The sequence below is a fragment of the Enhydra lutris genome, unplaced genomic scaffold (assembly GCF_002288905.1).
Source record: "Enhydra lutris kenyoni isolate GAN:26980312 unplaced genomic scaffold, ASM228890v2 scaffoldscaffold6, whole genome shotgun sequence".
Classification (NCBI taxonomy): domain Eukaryota; kingdom Metazoa; phylum Chordata; class Mammalia; order Carnivora; family Mustelidae; genus Enhydra; species Enhydra lutris.
Genome location: NW_019154090.1, coordinates 39,104,611 through 39,124,758, shown reverse-complemented (window position 1 = coordinate 39,124,758; position 20,148 = coordinate 39,104,611). Strand labels below are relative to the sequence as shown.

At 35.7% G+C, this 20,148-nt stretch overlaps 1 protein-coding gene across 1 annotated transcript in view; it reads right to left on the bottom strand.

Annotated features, from left to right (window-relative positions):
* Positions 1-20,148, bottom strand: part of LOC111141568 (MACRO domain containing 2) — a 1,949,692-nt gene that overhangs the window by 1,863,640 nt on the left and 65,904 nt on the right. Inside the window, exon 3 of the mRNA XM_022494211.1 lies at positions 8,020-8,127. Within this exon, the coding sequence (XP_022349919.1) occupies positions 8,020-8,127 (108 nt within the window). The remainder of the gene's footprint in view (positions 1-8,019; positions 8,128-20,148) is intronic.

Below are 20,148 nucleotides of genomic sequence, written 5' to 3'. Positions count from 1 at the left end.
ATGAAAAGAATCTGAAGCATACAACTGAAATGAAAAATTACATTTTATCCTTCTTTATATTTTATATTTCACTGTTTAAAATATTACAGTATATTCCTTTTGTAATCAGACCTCAATAAAATCTTTAATAGTATGTTTTTAAAATCCAGTTGACCAGTAGGTGTGACAAACAAACTGTACACTTCCCTAAGTGCGCTGAAGAATTCTACGAGGGGAAAAAAACATCTCAAAACATGGAACAAATGCCCAAGCAGCCACTGCCACTTTCTGAATTTTTTTTGTAATTTTAGTCTCTCAGGTCCTTTGAGGACTATGTTACTATTTAATACCTAGGGTTATTCTGCTGAAAGTATAGCAAGGCTCAAAAATAGATGAAAACACAAAGGAGAATTTGTTGACAACCATCCACCCCCCCTTGGCAATTATTTCCTTTTGAAAATTATCTTCTAATTCCTTGGAGGATTTAATGTTTAGTTTGATTCCACAAATTCTTTAAGAAAAAAAACTGTAGATCAGAAAAACAAAGACATGATAAGTTGAAGAGTAGAAATATATCGAAAATATGTTAGGATGCAGAACTAACAGAAAAAATGATGGTTCGCATTGCAAGCCTCTTTTTCATTTATCCTTTCACTGCATCCTCACAGTATCAAATACTTTTTTCTTATATTTATTAGGCATTTCCATGTTTTTAAAAAATTTTGTAGATTTTGTTTATTTGACAGAGAGAGACACAGCGAGAGAGGAACATAAGCAGGGGGAGTGTGAGAGGGAGAAGCAGACTTCCTGCAGAGCAGGGAGGCTGATGCGAGGCTCGACTCTAGGACCCTGGCATCATGACCTGAGCTTAACAACTGAGCCGCCCAGGTACCCCTCCATGTTTTTTTAAAATTTTAACTTTTTTAAAGATTTTATTTCTTGGGGCGCCTGGGTGGCTCAGTGGGTTACAGCGTCTGCCTTCGGCTCAGATCATGATCCCAGAGTCCTGGGATCAAGCCCCGCATCGGGCTCTCTGCTGAGCAAGGAGCCTGCTTCCCCCTCTCTCTCTCTGCCTGCCTCTCTGCCTACTTGTGGTCTCTGTCTGTCAAATGAATTAAAAAAAAAAAGATTTTATTTCTTTATTTTAGAGAAAGAGCAAGAACAGAGGGAGAAAGACAAGCAGACAACACAAGACCTGACCCCAGGACTTTCATGCTCATATTCCTAACCAGGTTATCCATTAGACATTTGTCTTTTTTTAATTGAGAAAGATTATTATTATTATTATTATTATTATAACAAGAGTAAACTTTTGTCATATATGTTGCTAATATTTCTTTCCAATTTGACATTTACTTTTCAAGTATTTTTATGGCACGACTTTCTCTTGAAACATTCAAGAATATTTACGTTGTCAAATTCTTCAGTATTTTTCTTATCGGTTTCTTTCTTTCGATTGAATTCAGAATGGTTTTTCCCACCAAAGGTAAGACACATAGCTCCTTTTGTTTTCTTCTGCCTTTTAAATGGTTTCTTTAATCTATATTAAACTCCATACAGAATTTATATTCATGAAAGGTGTGAGATAGTGATGCACATTTTTTTAATTATTATAGCTTTCACATATGTAGTTTAATTTGGGATTGTGTGACTCTTCCCCCAACCTCTGCCATTTGTCTGCCTTTTTAGGCATTTCTTGATGAATCTCATTCTTTTATTCTACCAGATAAATTTTAGAATTATTTCAACAATTTCAAAAACAAAACAAAAAACAAAATAACTACTATCAGAACAAAATCCCAAAAATATCAATGGAATTTTGATTAGAAATTTAGGTTATTCCAGGAGTTTTGACATCTTTAACATACTACATCTTCCTGTTTAGGAATGGTGATGGTTGTTAGATTTATTTAAATCTCTCTTTCCCAGTATACCTCAGAAATCCTATTTTCTCTCTATCCTCACACTACATAAAGGGAACACACTGTGATCCTTATAGCTGGAAGCTCACACTTAAACCTGCAACCACTATTGAGAATGCATCTCAAAAAATGGTTCTTCCCACACTTATCTATTCAAATATATCTCCAAGGTTAGCCGAATGATGGCTATCCACAGTGGTGATTTTGAAACTTTTCAGCAGTTTCTAGCATAGATAGAAGGGGAAGTGAAGGGAGAGGGTGATGTACAGTAATTGTTTCCCCTTTGCCTATATACAGATATTTATTCACAAAAATACAAGCACACACACAAAAATATGTTAGAATGTTCACTAAAGTACTAATAATCCCAAACTGGAATTTACTGAAATATTCATCAATAGTAGCTTGGACAGATAAATAATGGCATATTCACAAAATGAAATATTATATAACAAGATGAATTTTACATTCATAATGGTGAGCTAAAAGAGCCAAATATTGAAGAATATATATCATATGGTCCCATTCCTATAAAATACAAAAAAAGATAAAACTAACCTATACTACTAGAGGCCAGGACAATAAATATACTAGTATTCACTACAAAATATTAGGGTGTACTAAGGGCTCTTTCAAGGTACTGATAATGTTCTGCTTTTTGATCTGGATGGAGTTTCATTGGGCTATACATGTATGTGTGTGTTTATGTCTATTACTGCCCAACAAAATTTTAAAAGAAAAACATATAATACCGAAATTCAATAAAGAATAAAACTTAAGTGCTTCACTAGTAGAGATTAAATTTATATTGAATCAAGCAGCTGCTGTCAATTGTCCTAAAATATTTCTGAGGGTAAATGAATCTATTTTCTCAATGATTTGGAATCTAATTTCAAATATCCCTTATTTAGGTTTTACCAAATGAATATATAACAGATGAATGTTTAAGGAAACCTCTATAAAGTAAAATTTCTTCCATCATATGCAGTCCCAGTACCTGATTTACCTATGAAGATATTCATATATTCTATATCAACTTTTCTTTTAATTAAATTATACCTAGATATTAAATTATTGGCTATCCAATTAGGTCACTATCTCAATTTTTGACACAATTATGACATTCACAATTAATACAGTAAAAACACATCACTAAAGAAAACTAAAACAGTTCTTCCGGGCCATTAGCTCATAAAAATTACCAAAAATATTATAGAAACTTGGCATTTAACATAGAGCCTCACAATTGGACAACTTTTCTTGGACAAAATTCAAGTAAACAGTATAATGGCTAAAGTTGCAAACACATAGGACAAACTCATTTAATAGGTAATATCTGTGCATAAGACTTGAAAAACATGCACAGTTACCTTGTGACATTAATAGGAAAAAATCGGTTTTCTGATTTATAACTAAACAGTGTAATTCTGCTACCATTTACTAAGTGTGTCTATATTCTAGGCACTATTATGTGAAATGCTTTGTATACATTATCTCTTTTTATTTTCACAACAGCCCTGAGAAGCAGGCCCTATTATTTTCTTCATTTTACCAATGAACAAATTAAGGCTCAAAAAAACTTACTGAAGGTCAATTGGTCAGAAAGTCAAAGAGACACATTTAAAATAATGATTGATCTGACTCCAACCCCTCCATGATTAACTACAATGTAAATGTACCTCTCCTTCACATGCTGGGGTAGGGACAGGAAGAACTAAAATAAACAAATGAACCTTCTGCATTTTCCATTTTAAAAAACACTGTTTATGGCAAACTGAATCTTTGACCAAAGAGTTGGAGAGTTAACCAACTTTTTCATTATATTGCCCACAATCCACAAACGAATAATGATTATATCACCAACAAAATACTTTTCTGTAATTATGGTACAAGTAAAATGGTCTCTAATGATAAAATACTGAACCATAAATTAGATTAATGTATTCTCCTCCAAACTCTAGCAAAAACCAAAATGCTTTGACCAACAGCCTTAATACAAATTTATACAATGACCTAGTCACAGTAAACAGATCATCCTATATACTGCTACACACAAAAACCTGTACATGAATTTTTATAGCAACTCTATTGGTTATGCCAAAATTCTGAAGAGAACCCAGAGGTCCTTCAGTGTGTGGATGGTTGGACAAACTTTGGTATATCCATGCAAGGGACTACTACTCAGCAATAAAAAGGAATGAACTCCTGATAGATGCAACAATCTGAATGGACCTCAAGGGCCTTATGCTTAGTGAAAAACATCAATCTCAAAAGGTTACATGCTGTATGAGTCCACTGATGTAACATTCTTAAATATGACAAAACTATAGAGATGAAGAATGGTAGGGGTGCAAGGAGAGGAGGGCAAAGAGGCGGGTGCCACTACAAAGGGCATTCTTTTCAGGAAAATCAAACAGTTCTGTATCATGATTATGGTGATAACCATGCATCTGTACATGGGGTAAAGCTGCAGAGAACTATAGAAACAAACACACACAAATGCAGGTTAAAAAATGGTGAAAATTGAATAAGGTCTACAGTCTAGTTAATAATAATAGACCAATGTCAGTTTCCTGGTTGTGATATATGATGTCACCATTGGGGGGGGGCTTACACAGGTGAAGGTGAAAGATACATAGGACTCTTTGTACTGTCTTTGCAATTTCCTATAATTATTTCAACATAAAAAGTTTAAACAAACAAACAAAAAGTTTAAATAAAAAATGGCCTCGGGTATGAGAACCTGAATTTGAATCTGGGTCTGCCTAACTCTAAAACTTATGCTACTGCCCTATAGACCCTACTGCCTATAAAATCTGTTTTATTAAATATACCAAATATGTATTATTTCTTACGAAGAAGAATAAAAATTACACAGAAGGCTTATCCTAGGTCACATTTAAAGAAACCCAAGCAAGTTGAAAAAGTATTTTATTAGGAAAAACTTTTAACTATCAAATCATTTCATTTATGGCAGGTAAGCCTAGGTGTTCCAATGTACTAATATTAACATACGCATGGAAAGAGAATGTTGGAAGTTTGATAGAAAGTGATGTCTGGGTTGCTTTGGCACCATGACTGGGGGCATTGCCTCTCATTCCCCTCTCACTAGAAGCAGCTCTGGAATCTCCTGCCATGTTGCCTTGTTCACTTGAAAGATTAACAGCTGTTCCTCTTCTTACATACCAGGCAAACAAACTGCACAGCAGAAAGCTGTAAACAGAGTCATTACACTGTATATTTGGCATCTTTCTTCCATATACACAGGAACTTCCTGATGAGGTTGTCCTTGTGAGATGTAGAACATGTCCAAATTATAATATAATCTCAGCCAGACAGGTGACTAAAGTTGCCAAATGGTTTCTGGGAGTGAGTGAAAGTTGCTGCCTGCCTTCATATTAATTCATCAAACCCTTGTACACTATGTGGCAGCTATGAAAAAATTACACATACAGGCAAGGACAAGAATCAAAATAGTGATGGGATGTCTTCCCATTAGTTGCATTTTCCTGCTTAGCACCATTTTATTCTGTTTCAATAAAAATTATCCCATAAATATTATATTTATTGATCAAATAAATCATTTTTAAAATCAGGGCCACACTGATTCACTATGTCAAGTCCTCAATGTTGAATGTGCCACTGGTTAGAGGTGCTTTGGAGTATATGGTTCAATTACATATAGTTCAATCTAACACATAAACAGTATCAAGCATTTATTAAGAACATAATGGCATGACATTGCTTTGGAAGTTAACACAGAAGATGGAAAAGACACCAGTCTGTAGCCTTAAGGGGGAGATACACAGGTATACAGTTAGCAAAACCCAAGAAAAACCATAATTACTGCTATTATTAAGTGTGCTAAGATGGCCTATTCAGTGTTAGGTTAATAACAAGAAAGACAAAACTCAAGAGAGAGGTCCTCAGGCATTTAAGAAGGAAATATGGGTCATTAATTGTACCCCACAGAGCAGAATTAGGATCAAAAGCTAGAAATTACAAGAATATACAGGAAGGCTGTTGATTGATATATATATATATATATACATACATATACATATGTGCGTATATATAAATATATTATTAAATTTTTTTGAAATTATAGCTCATATGTTTATAGAATTTAGGGCATAACAAATCATTAATAATTTAGTAACTACAATGATCTTATAAAACCTCTGTATGGAGAGGAGTTCATGAGATCCCTTCAAAGTGCAGTCTTTTCCAGAGGTCCCACAGGTCAGAGAAAACCAGCTTTATACCCAGGGCCACAAATGAACAGTCCACAGGGACTAGCTACAAGGGAGAGAGACTTACAGCCTAAGAGGTGATACGAGGACATAATTCTGTCCAAAAGAAATGATTCATATCGGGTAGAGACTAAATGACCAAGACATATCCCCTCTCTTGAAGAGTTTTGTATTTTAGAGAGGTAACAGACGAGAAAGGAATTACAGAGGCATCAGAAGAAGAGAAAGAGAGAAACAGCTCTGAGTATAGCAAAGCAAATACAGTACAAAGCAACTGATAGCCAATTCTACAGGAATAACAAGCTGACTAGGCTTCCCAACTTCCTTTGGGATCGCCAAAACGATGCTATATTAACGTTCCAGTCCTCCATGAAACCCTCCTGTTCACCCACCAAAGCATGTTCCTACTATCCTGTGTGAATTTTTTCATCACCAAAGGGAACCTTGCAACAATGTTGAACTTTACATAAATCCTGTACTTCTAGAAAACAGGGACTGCCAAAAAATTACCCCTCACCCTTCTGTGTTTCAGGAAACAGCTTACAGCAAAGAACTACTCTTGCGTATATGACTTAAATAAACCTCGTGGATGACTTCCTGTAACCTATGACAAGACCAAGACACAGATCCTCCAAATTCCCATTCTTTCACTCGTAAATGATTAACTGAACTGTTTGTCCCCATTGACCCTTCTGGCTGGTCAATGGCTATTAACTGTAGTTGACCAAACTTCACTCAGGCTTTTTTCCCTCGTCCAAGTCTGTGGACTTTGACCCACCACTGAACAATGCAAAGTGAACAACTCCTCTTGAACCACTTCTCTCAAGAATCAGCTGACTTCAGGGAAGAATATACTCTGATCAACTCTCCAATCTTGCCACCAACTCATCCTAGTACCCTACCTACCCCCATTCTTTTTATCCTGTTTACTCCTTTTTTAAAAATTTTTATCATATTTTTTCAGTGTTCCAAGACTGATGGTTTACTCCTTCCTATGAAAGAAAAGCCCCTTTCTGCTTGGCCTTTGAGATGCTTATAGATCTCATGACAGAAGTGGTTCTTCCTTTTGCAATATTCTTCCTCTGCCTATGAGGATAGTTCTCTTCTCCTTACTGTAATCATCTTTTTGAATAAAGCCTCTCCTTACCTAAGTCCAAATTTGTTTTTATTTGGCATTTTCAACCTGAAAAAAGCATACCTTTGTAAAGCACAAAGTCATTAAATATCCTCTTATTATTGACATTTATTTTTATAGACTCACAACTACTACACATTTCTTGATATACAGCCACAAAATAAAATATATAGGAGATACTACCATAAAAAACACTGTTATTTTCCCCAATGTTCAAACATAAAAATTGGTTATTAAAATAATTAAAACATTCCATATCAAACATGAAAAGTAACAACCAAACAACTGTGATTTGGAAATCGCAGAAACAATTACTTTCTATTTTACTTTTTTTCTGGTGTTCAATCATCTCTTTACAACCTCTTCAAAAGAAGGAAAAACCTTAATGACTTTGTTTTTATACTGGACAATTATTAACTCAAGCATGAAACCAACAGTAATAGAGCTTCTAAAGTTTTCTCAGCAGAACTTTCTGCAACAATCTACCACTCTTCCAGTGGTCCTGTACCATAGTCTCAATTTAGCATGGATACGATGAGTTAGCAAATTAATTATAGCACATACATAAACTAGTCCTTAGTGTTTTTAATCCAGAAGGAAGTGCATAAGATATTTCTATACCAGGAAGGACATCTTTTCATAAAATACTTATATTCCTGTTTATGAGAAATATTTTAAAATAATACTCATATAACAAATACATCACACACACACAAAATCAAGTACTCACCCGCGTTGACTATAGCATCTACCTCTAGCAATGTGATGTCACCTCTATAGAGAGAAACTTTTTCACTCAAGCTTTTCTTCACCTGTGATGTTTCCTGAGTATTTTCTTCTGTAATAAAAAAGGAATATATATCAATAGTAATAGTTTTAATTTACTTAATAAAGACAATTTTTTTTAAAGATTTTATTTATTTGACAGACAGAGATCACAAGTGGACAGAGAGGCAGGCAGAGAGAGAGAGAGGAGGAAACAGACTCCCTGCGGAGCAGAGAGCCCAATGCGGGACTCGATCCCAGGACCCTGAGATCATGACCTGAGCTGAAAGCAGAGGCTTAACCCACTGAGCCACCCAGGTGCCCAATAAAGACAATTTTGATACAAAAGCCAATATGGGTCATAATCTGATATACTAGACAAGTGGAAATAAATGTGTAAGTACCAGGGCTGTGGCTTATTCTCTATTTGTTATGTATTCCTCAATACAAATGCAGTATCACTTATATAATAGGCATTCAATAAATTTAGACATGTTACATTGGTCAACAAAAAATTCAATGTTATTATTATGAAAACACCAAATTTAAAATAAAATTATGTACCACTAGTTTCATAAAATAAATAAAAGATGCACAACCACCACAACAAAATAAATTTTTACAGTGAACAAGCTTATTTCTATTTTGTTCTAGTTAGCTAAAGTCATCCTTGAAAAGAATATTCACTCAGAACAAAAACATGTAGGTTCAGCTCTCTGCTACTTCTAAGTATCAAATGTCCTACTTCTAAGTAAGAAATGTCCCTCAGAATGGGATGGATCAAGAATATCTGAATGGGTGGGGCGTCTGGGTGGCTCAGTCAGTTAAGAGGTTGCTTTTAGCTCAAGTCATGATCCCAGGGTCCTGGGATGGAGCCCCACATCAGGCTCCCGGCTCAATGGAGAGCCTGCTTCTCCCTCTCCCTCTGCCTACCACTCCCCCTACTGTACTCTATCTCTCTTTCTCTGTCAAATAAATAAATAAAATCTTAAAAAATATATATTTGAATGGGTGAAGATAAGCTTTTCTTATCAAACTGTAGCAGCCTTTCACTCTAGAGGGCGCTGCTAGATTTAAAAGCGAAAAAGCTCTGCCCAGCACACAACAACCAGAAGGCTTGTATATTGAAAACAAGCAAAAACATCACATTCTACAACTCGACAGATTTTCCAATGTTTTATGGCAATACTATAATTTGAGTTTCATTCATTTTTAACAGGTAGTAACATTAAGACATTAGGTAAAGCTATATAACATCAATGTTTTAAAATACATTACTATACATAAAAAGCTTTTCAATATACCTCTAGGAAAGCTGAGATCTATTTCTAAATACTCTATTCTGTTCCACTGAATACTTCTTACAAATATATTCCCCCCTTTTTTTTTATGTAAGTAATTTCTTGTTCTGCTTGATCCTGAGTTAGCAGTTTTTCAAACCAGTCAGCTTCTCCATTAGTGCTGGAAATCCTTATTCAATCCAGCAGTATGGTCTCAAAGTTATTTAAACACTAGTGCTTCACAAGCCTGTAGCCCAGAGGACCTGTCATAGCCCTTTCCATGGTCTCTGAGATGGTTACATTTTGTTGAAGAGGAAGCACTTTGCCTGTGACTTCAAGAGCTTTCAAGGAAGAGTCAGAGTAAAATAAAAGTTATCTGTGAATGATAAAAGACTTTTTTACATGATTAAAGATCTGAAGAGTTCATTATTAAAATAATGCAACTGATGGGGGAATTTGGTTATTTCTACAACATATAATGTTTAAATAACTGGAATTGTAACTGATAATATTATACCAGGACTTACCACAGACAAAAGGATACTGGCAAATTTGTATAAACTTCATATAATTTCTTAAATATCTATATTTACACAAATATAACCTAGGGAAGCTTAAGCATCACTTCTTTCCTTTTTTTTTTTTTGGCTCTAAAATATTTATTTTTTTAAATTAACATATAATGTATTATTTGCTTCAGGGGTACAGGTCTGTGAATCATCATTCTTACACAATTCACAGCACTCACCACAGCACATACCCTCCCCAATATCCATAACCCAGCCACTTATCCCTCCCACCCCACCTCCCAGCAACCCTCAGTTTGTTTCCTAAGATTAGGAGTCTCTCTTACGGTTTGTCTCCCTCCCTGGTCCCATCTTGTTTATTTTTTTCCCTCCCTACCCCCCACAACTCCCCCCCAACCCTGCCTCTCAAATTCCTCATATCAGAGAGATCATGTGATAACTGTCTTTCTCTGACTGACTTATTTCTAAGCATCACTTCTTACTTAACAATGTCTCCCATGCAATTTAAATATCAAAATATTTGCCCAGGGGCACCTGGGTGGCTCAGAGTTAAGTGGCTGCCTTCAGCTCAGGTCATGATCCCAGCATCCTGGGATCGAACCCCATATCAGGGTCCCTGCTCCATGGGAAGCTTGCTTCTCCCTCTCCCACTCCCCGGGGTTGTATTCCCTGTCTCACTGCATCTCTCTCTGTCAAATAAATAAATAAAATCCTTTAAAAAATAAAATAATAAAATATCAAAAAAAAACCAAATTATTTAACATTTCTTTTTTACAAGGTGAAAGAACAAATCCTTTCAGATTTTTCAGGGGTTGTCTGGGAAATGTCAATTTCAGTTTAAAGTTAAGATTGCATTTTGGATTTCATTATGGCAAGGTGTAAAAAATGTCAAAAGATTTGAACCCTGGATTAAACAGGATCGTAGATCATCATGAAAAAATACTTAGATTCTCACAAACAAATATAATAAAGACAACACAAAGCACAGGAAATTATTTTGATAAGACACAGAATCTTTGTTTCCTAGGCAGATTACTTAAAAGGTAAAGAAAATTCCTTACAATCTCTTATTAAGAACAGAGCAATAATCCAAGAAAACATCATTGTTTTCAGAGAGAAAACCCAACTCTAGTTTTCCATCAGTATATCATTGGGCTCATTAAAAAGAAAAACAACGGGGCTGCCTGGATGGCTCAGTGGGTTAAGCCTCTGCCTTCAGCTCAGGTCATGGTCTCGGGGTCCTAGGATCGAGTCCCACATCGGGCTCTCTGCTAGGTGGGGGACCTGCTTCCTCCTCTCTCTCTCTCTACTTGTGATCTCTCTCTCTGTCAAATAAATAAAATCTTAAAAAAAAAAAAAAGAAAAACAACAACAACAAAAACCCTTAATAAATAGATCCATTCAATCTTAGCCAACTTGATCACAGATAAAATTCCTCTTCTGCAAACCTTTTACTACTCTCTACATCCATTCAGGTGTTTACATTTTTTCCTCTTCTTCATTCTGAAATAATCAGTGATCTTGATTTAGGGCAAAATGACTCTTTCTTTGCCTTAACAACAACAAAAATCCTCCATTCCAAAGAAGTCAGAGAGAGATAAACCATGATAGACTCTGGACTTTGGGAACCAAACTGATGGTTACAGAAAGGAGAGGGGGGTGGGGGGATGGGGTAACCTGGCAATGGGTGGTAAAGAAGGCACGTGTGATGATGAGCACTGGGTGTTATACACAATTAATGAATCGCTGAACACTACATCAAAAACTAATGATGTACTATATGCTGGCTAATTGAACATAATAATAAACAAATTTTTTAATCTTCCATTTTTGCAGACTTTGCATACAGAGTTATTTCTCTTTACCCTTATTATTTCTAATGGCTTCTAATGGCTTCATTTACATATATTATCATTTTTAACTATATGTACTCTTTATTTTACAGAGATGACTAAGTAAACAATCATAAATTGTAACATATGAGTATTCTGTAGCAGTCTAGCAAATTTTATGAATATACCATCTCTCAATTTCTAGAGATATTGTTATAGTACAAGTTTTACAATATGGCAAAAGGACCTATTTATTCACAAACTCAAATATATTTACTACCACACAAAAGGAAAAAGCCAAAAAAAAATTATGCTCAATAATTAGCATTTCAGTATTTTACTTAGAAATAATCTAGATTTACTTAATTTAATTTAGCATAAGCTTAAGGTTAAAAGGTACTAAAAAGATTTTGGAACTATTTTTAGGCAGACATATTACAACATTGAACAAAGTTCACTATCACCTCACATTATTTCCCTATTTTCTATTTTTACAGCACATGAACATTAGGCAAGCAGAACAAAAGCAAAAACCTAAAAAAGTTAAATACATGGATTTTTCTTTTACTGCTATGTGTGATATACAGGAAGTCATGGATATCAGGCAATTAATTTTTACTGCATTTTTACTTGTACATTTGGTCTTGGGTTGAATTTGTAATTTTTATAATCTTAAATATCTAGTAGATATAACACAACCTTATTTGACTAATAAACCAAGTATAACAAAATGTATGCTTGATTATACTTATTGACGATAACTCAGAAGATACAGATGTTTTATTAAACAATTAAACTAATCTTATTTACCAAAGATTTATCCAAATCATATGAAAGTATTTGAGTTAGTTTCTATGTTTCTGGTAGCTTCAGAAATATTTAATTTTAATAAGCTCTAATTTGCCTCTAAACCAATATGAGTAGACTTCTCCTTTATGGGATTTCATGGATTAATTTGGTAATACCATCTAAAAGTAGAAAAGTTATACACACACACACACACACACACACACACAAACATACATACAAACAAATATCTTACACTTCAATTCTAAAATTTTAACCATAAGTCAGGTAAACACAGAAGTATACTCTGGTCTATGCTCCCCTTGATATTTTTATCCAAATTATGTTTCTGGAAAAAAGAACAAGGTAACATGTTCAATATAAGGGCTAATGCTTTTTACCAATATTTGTAAAGGAGACTTTCAAGATTTTTCATTTGCTCTGATATGTAATCTTATAGAGTCTGTGGATTGAAATTTTAGAGAGAAACTGCCTGAGGAGACATCAAGCAGCATGTCTCCAAATCTTACCTGGTATGTAAAACATGCAGTCTGCTACCAAGTACCTTTCTTCCTTGTTTCAGCTTAAGTAGTTGCTTTTGAGAGCCCTCCCCTTCCCCCCAAGAGAAGCAGGGAGCCTGAAGTTCAAGTGACTTTAGGGAGTTGAGAAGCTTTACTGGAAGGGGAAAAGTTCTGCAGAGGGGACAGAGGGATGTTGAAGTTAGAGATCTGATGTACATACCAAAGAATCCAAGGAAGTGGAAGGGAAGATCAAGGATTTTAAGAGGAGGAAGGAAAATCAGAGGCAATGGGAAGGGAGAGATCTTAGAGCAGCCACTTTGGGGAGATCTTTAGTTTTCCAAAGAAGCCAATGAAGTTCCAAACTATCCTTAGTAAAGCCAAGCCAGCAAGAAAGGAACTAGACAGAGATGGCAGAGCATACAGCCAGCAGGATCTCAAGAAGGGCATTTCAGCCAACTAAAAAACTCCCAAGAGAGGAACAGGATCAAATACAGGGAACAAAGAGCCAGGAAAAACCTTGCAGCCCAGGAGTAAACCACTACTCAAAACAAAGAGCTAGGAAGAAAGACCTTCAGCCCGATAAGTACCTTTCACACAAAGAAGCGTGGGGCTCTAAGTCAGCTTCTGAGAGTATACTTAGAATCTTAAGATTCTACTAGGCTTTAACTGACTCATCCAGGGCACTGGCTAGGAGTCAGTCACACCAACAGATCCCAAATCAGTCAAGAGTGAAGACAAGGCTTCCAAGATCAGATAAAAGGTGATCAGACATTCAGGATAGGGAATTCTCTTTAAATTGACTTGGCAAAATTCTTGCTAACACCAGGCTATGCAGGTCTAATAAAAACAGGACCTAGTCAAGAAAAGGGCTTAGAGGAATCAAATTAAAGTCTGGTTAAAGAGAAAGTCTTTGTTAATGTCATGTGACATTCAAAAGTGGTAATTGGGAAGAAAAAAAAAACTGTTCCTCTACTTCCTACTCTGAGGAATAGTAACAAATAATATTTGTTAACTTTGAATTGGTTTTATTATCATTTGTAATAGTTTGACATGTCAGAAAATACTGAAAGACTTAAATATGACGGAGAAAAGAAAATAGTGGACGTCCTATCTAGTTTACCCATCAGTGTAATCTCTACCTCTCATTGTCTTTGAGCTATTATACAAGTCTGTAAATTGTAGAAAAGAGAAAAAAAGTAAATGATTCTTGTCCATAGAAATGCAAATAAATTATGTTCTCTTGAATGCAACTGATGTTGTTCTGTGGTCAATTTGCATTTATTTGTAAATTAATTTCAGAGTTCCTTACTACCTATATTTATGGATCCTTTAAATCCTCCTTTGAACCACAGTTCAATAAAATTGTTGTTAAGTGTTCATTTTATATCCATTTAAGTCACAATCTCATCTTTATAAAAACATTTTTATTTAGTTCCAGTTTATTTAATTAATACTTAGGTAACACAAGGTACTAGGTACTGTTACAACATTTAACAAATATTAGTTCTAAGCATCCTAACAAATCTATATAGTATACATTACTAATATTCCCTCTATGTAGATAAGGGAGCTGAAGCCTATAGAAAGGAGATGGTTTGACCAAGTACACACAGCTGGTAAGTACAAACCTGGGATCTGAATTCAGGCTGCCCATGCTCTTACCCAACATGCTATGCAAGTTCTCATTGACCTATTTTTATTTCAAAAAGTCTAATTCTGAATGAGGTGCCTGTTATTTAAGTCCCTTCTCTCCCTTTATTGCAAAATATAGGAATTTCACCCCCCCCCCCACAAAAGCATTGTCCTAGAAAAAAAAATATAATTGGCTTATCAAAGTGGTTACTGTAAGGGCCTACTTAGCCAGAGTGAGCCATTTTGCTGTTTATGCAGTAAACTTAGATTGACCTTGCCTCCCCAGAGGAACTTACTTAGAAACAAGTCTGGGAAACCAGTAAAATAGGACTGACCAGCCCCCTGATAACAGAGCCCATATACCAAGATGTGTCAGGTCAGGGGGAGGTAACAGAGCCCAGAATACAAGGATGAGTCAAGCCAGGTGGAGACATCCAATCAGGAAAACACCTCCCTAACCACCCAAGAATGTGGGTCCTGCCTTTTGGGTGCCAATTCTGACCAGAGTGATAGGCTAGTTCAAATAGCTACTATGGGTGAATTGTAATTCAATTGGCCACCTGTGTGTGGCCAGGCTCAACCACATGGCCTTTGCTCTGTAAAAGTTAGTCTGTGAGACTGGGAGGGGTCGTATCTTTGTAAGAGACAGCCCTGGCCGGTCAGTTTGATTCTCGATGCTTGGCGTGAAATAAAGCTTTGCTTGACCTTCGCTTTGTATCAGTCTCGCTCCTTTGACCATGGACCCAACAGTTGCCATGCCTTGAAAATAATGCAAAGGCCTCAGTGGTTTCCTGCTACAATTTGACAATGTTTCATAATATAAAACACACCAGGGACTAGGGGATTACGTAATAAAATCAAATTTGTTGATATTAATCAAGTATCTTCAATTTATATTTTCTCTTTTTTATTTCTTTATACAAGATTTGCAGATTCATTCATCCCAACACATCCTCTGCTTGCACTGGGAGTCTGGTACTATTTACATTTATTAGTTTATTCCGGATTCTGGCATTTATGTTACTATTTCACCTCTTTTCTTAGGCATCCATAAACCATTTTAAAGATATCGATCCTTTTTATGAGATAGAAATATAATGCAATGCTATAGTAAAAACAGCAAAAACAAATTGAATCAAATGTTATTAACTCACTAATGACATTAAGATACATTAGGAGTAGCAAGCTTTGTTAAATGAATCTTAATTAACTGACCAAAAGCATCCTATTTTAAAAGTGTAATTTTTAAGACTACAATTGATAATATAACAGAATTTTCATAAAAGTCATAATTATATTTTACATTTCAAATTTTTTAAAAATGTTGAACAAAATTGTCTTATAGCTTTCCCTTAGAACTGCCAAACTATCTAAAGGCCACTTGACAAAGAGCTAAGGGACCATTACTAGGTCACATGCCCATGCTTAGAAAACTAAGATGCTGGAGGACACTCACATGAAGTGCCTAGGAATACTTCAAATTCTTATGTTCCCATATACTAACATTCTCTGTATTCTAGCATCCATGGGCATGATACAGAAAAGCCACTAAGGGCACCAATGAGTTGTTTGGTGGTCCCTCAACAAGGAACCTACTGCCAGGGCACCTCTTCCATTCTGAGGATGCCAAAAAAGTCAGCTAGACCACGCTACAAAATAAAAAAAAAAGTAAAGGTCGGGGCACCTGGGTGGCTCAGTGGATTAAGTCGCTACCTTCGGCTCAGGTCATGATCTCAGGGTCCTGGGATCGAGTCCCACATCGGGCTCTCTGCTCAGCAGGGTGCCTGCTTCCCTCTCTCTCTCTCTCTCTCTGCCTGCCTCTCCGTCTACTTGTGATCTCTCTCTGTCAAATAAATAAATAAAATCTTTAAAAAAAAAAAAAAGTAAAGGTCAAGCAAATGTCTAAAGAAATTAATGTTTAAATTAAATTAAATTTATAATCAAGATGATCAAAAAAATAATTTTGGGTTTATTAAGGGGCTTTAAGGACACACAGCCTGAGAATTAGAAGAACCCCAGAAATACAGGCTGTATTTCTGAGATTATATCTTAAAACTAGGCAGCCTGTTGATCTGCAAACCTCCATCTCCTATCTGATCATGCCTGCCTAATAACCATGATGCCATATTACAGATTCCTGCCTGTTTTGCCCTTCCACCTTAATAGCTCATTTCTTTAATTGGCTTGAGATTCAATTCCCCTGCCTTTCTTCCTAGCTCCAAGTTCCATGGAGCTTCCATGGATGAAAAATCTCAACAACAGATTTTTTTTTCTCCCAGCCTTGGGACTCCAAGCTAACCCTGTCAGGGAAAGCCAAGAAAACCTTCAGATAAAGTGTTCATAGGTAGGGGACACTTCACCTGATTAGGGAGGCAGGTATTCCAGTCATGATGGCCATGCTAAGTAATGCAAGAAATAAAAAGCCCAGCAAACATGAACTCCACCTTCTAGAAGAATGACAATAACACATACAAAAATAACTTCCGTAAAGGAAGATTATTACCAATGCCATAACAAAGACTCAAAGTGCTTTGAGTTTCAGACAGGGAAATAACATTCAGTGAGGTTTTATAAAAGTGAAACTTCCAAGCTGAGTTTTAAAGGATCCGTAAGAGTACCAGAGGGCTACAGATTGGGATGGAGGTGACAAGGTGGAAGGCCATTCCCAATCACAGGGGCAGAAAACAGAGTACACATTGAGGAAAAGTAAGAATTCATCCGGAATGAAAATATGGAGACCACCACAAACTGAGGGGTAGTGGCAGATAATACTCGAGCTATTCAGGTTTGAACCAAATGATAGAAGGCCTTGGATGGTGGCTGTTTAAGATCTATTAAAGAACTCACAAATTAACAGTTTCTGCTGAAGATTTTCTTTAGCCTAAAGAGTATCATTATTTTGATTTTGAAATTGCATTTTAATTTTTAATTAAACTTCAGCATTCAAAAATACATTTCATATTAAATGTGAGATTTCATGTTAAAACCTAGATTTCTTTTGAAAGACCAGGAGATCTAGAAATACTGAGCCCACATCCCTACATGACATGTGAATAGAGGTTACATACTTTGGATAGGCATCCTTCACTTTCCAATTTATAACAAGAGTATATCTGCTTACATGTAAACCAGGCTAACTTAGTTACATTACCTGTCTGTCTCCCACAGGCATTTGGAGGTTAGATTCAAAGGATTAATGACCACTGACTATAGATCCAAGGCATCTATCAGAAATTTATTAGAACATAGCTACTTAAGTGACATGAAAAAATATGAAGGAAGTTTCCACAAAAAAAGGAATAAATGCTTAAATGTCAAACAATAAAACTACAATCAAAACTTAGAGGGAAAAAAACTTATGTTGGTAAAAATTCAGTAATTCAGGAGCACAAAATTAACTGAGAAAACTATGCTTTCCTTAATTGGTTCATTTACCTGTAAATAAGCAGGATTCATGAAAAAAAAAATTCAGTAACTAAGAATGGCCAAAAAAGACTTCCAAAGAATCACACTTCTCTGTGTCTATGCCCTTGGATAGTACTCTTCTGCAATGGCTCTGGACTTTTCCACATCCTTTCTCCTTTTCCTTTTCTTTGTCTTTGACCAATGGGACATCAACAAACATGACCCAAGCAGAGGCTTAACAGGTGCTTGCACATTGATATTTGTCTTCCCTAGCTCTGCCAAGATCACTATGTGACAAAATCTAGGTGAGTCTATCAGAGAATAAGAGGCCACTTAGAACAGAGACAAGTCATCTCAGATGAGGTTCCCTAGAGCAACCAGTCTGACAACTGCCAGCCAGATATGTAACCATCCAGAACCATCTATCCCCAGCCAAACTGCCTGCTAACTATAGAAACTCCTGCTTAACCAGAGACTAAAGAGCTATAATAAAAACAATGTTGTTTTCAGCCACTAAATTTTGGAAGAGTTTATTGCACAGCAAAGCTAACTGATATGGGAAGGAAGAGGAGGAGGAGGAGGGGAAGCAAAAAGGGGCTTTGAAGAGGACTGAATGAAGTTCAAACAAAAATGAAGATACAAATTCCCAGCATAAACAGCTACTATCAGTTATCCTAGGAGAGAAAGTCTTCTAATCTAACATCTACAATATTTAAAAGAACCATAAGATTTGAGAATGAATGGATATGCTGGAATAGAGAGGAATGTGTGTGGAGGAGAGGGGTGCAGTGCTCAGCATCATATCTTTAAAAAAGAACAACAGATCAATGTATATACATTATAATTCTTCTCTCTTTCCTAAAATGGTATGTTCAAAATTTACCCATCTATTTGTATGGCATGTTTCTCTACTGAATCATGATAAACAGTCTTTTGAGATAACTTAAGGAAACTAAGACACAAGGAAATTAAGCAACTTGGGAAAATGTTTTAAAACTGACAGAGCTGAGATGTGAACCCTAGAAATGTGGTTCCAGAATTCATGTGTCTAACCACTGTGCGCAATACTGCCTCATAGTAAGAATCAGCCTTACAAGGTTAAAAAAGTTAGAGTCTTAAGTTCTTAAGGATTTTTTACTTATTTATTTGAGAGAGAGAGAGAGAGAGAGAGAGCATGAGCAGGGTGGCGGGGGTGGGGGTGGCAGGGGTGGTGGCGTCGCAGGTGCATTGGGAGAGGGAGAAGCAGACTCCCCACTAAGCAGGGAGCCCAACATAGGGCTTGATCCCAGGACCCTGAGATCATGACCTGAGCCAAAGGCAGCTGCTTAACCAAATAAGCCACACTGGTACCCCCAGAATTTTTTTAAGTTTAATGTAACTATCCATGAAGATGTATGGGGTGGGAGCTTACACATTAAAAATGTCTTTTATCGTAATGCTATATATAATCTGCTAAAAATCAATATTGTTAAAAATTATGATAACACTACATAGCAGGACTCTTAGTCTAAAATTTATGCAAGAATGATACAACCTAATATTTCAAGTAATCTTGTATAAAAATCAACGAGGTTCATATAGTCCAAAGAAAAGGTGAATCTAATTTCTGCCCTTTTAGTAAAGTTTATGAAATTGTAATCTATAAAGACATAAATAAATGCTGCTTCAAATAAAGAAATAATATTTAAAAACTAGAAAATCAGAAGAACAGCATATATAATTTGCCTTCTTTTTCACTATTTAAGTATAGCATTTTTCAGTAGGTTAAGATACTTTAGTGGGTTGCAAAGTCAGTTTCATAGACTGCAAACAAGTTTTTCACAAAATGATATAGAACAGAATTAAAATATTACAGTGCACGGCATGTAGTAATGAAAAGTACAGTTCCATAAAATTTTGTCTCAGTCACATGTACATAGATACACACTTTCATGACTAGTATGTTTGTAACTGTGGATTTTGGGTAAATTTCTCTTTGAAATTTTGAAATCACTGTGTATTTGTTTCTGACACAAAAATGTTTTAAAATGTTGTCATTTTGGTATTTTGTTTTTCCATAAAAATGAATAAATTTTAAAGAGTAGGCTGCAAAATATTACACAGTAATCATT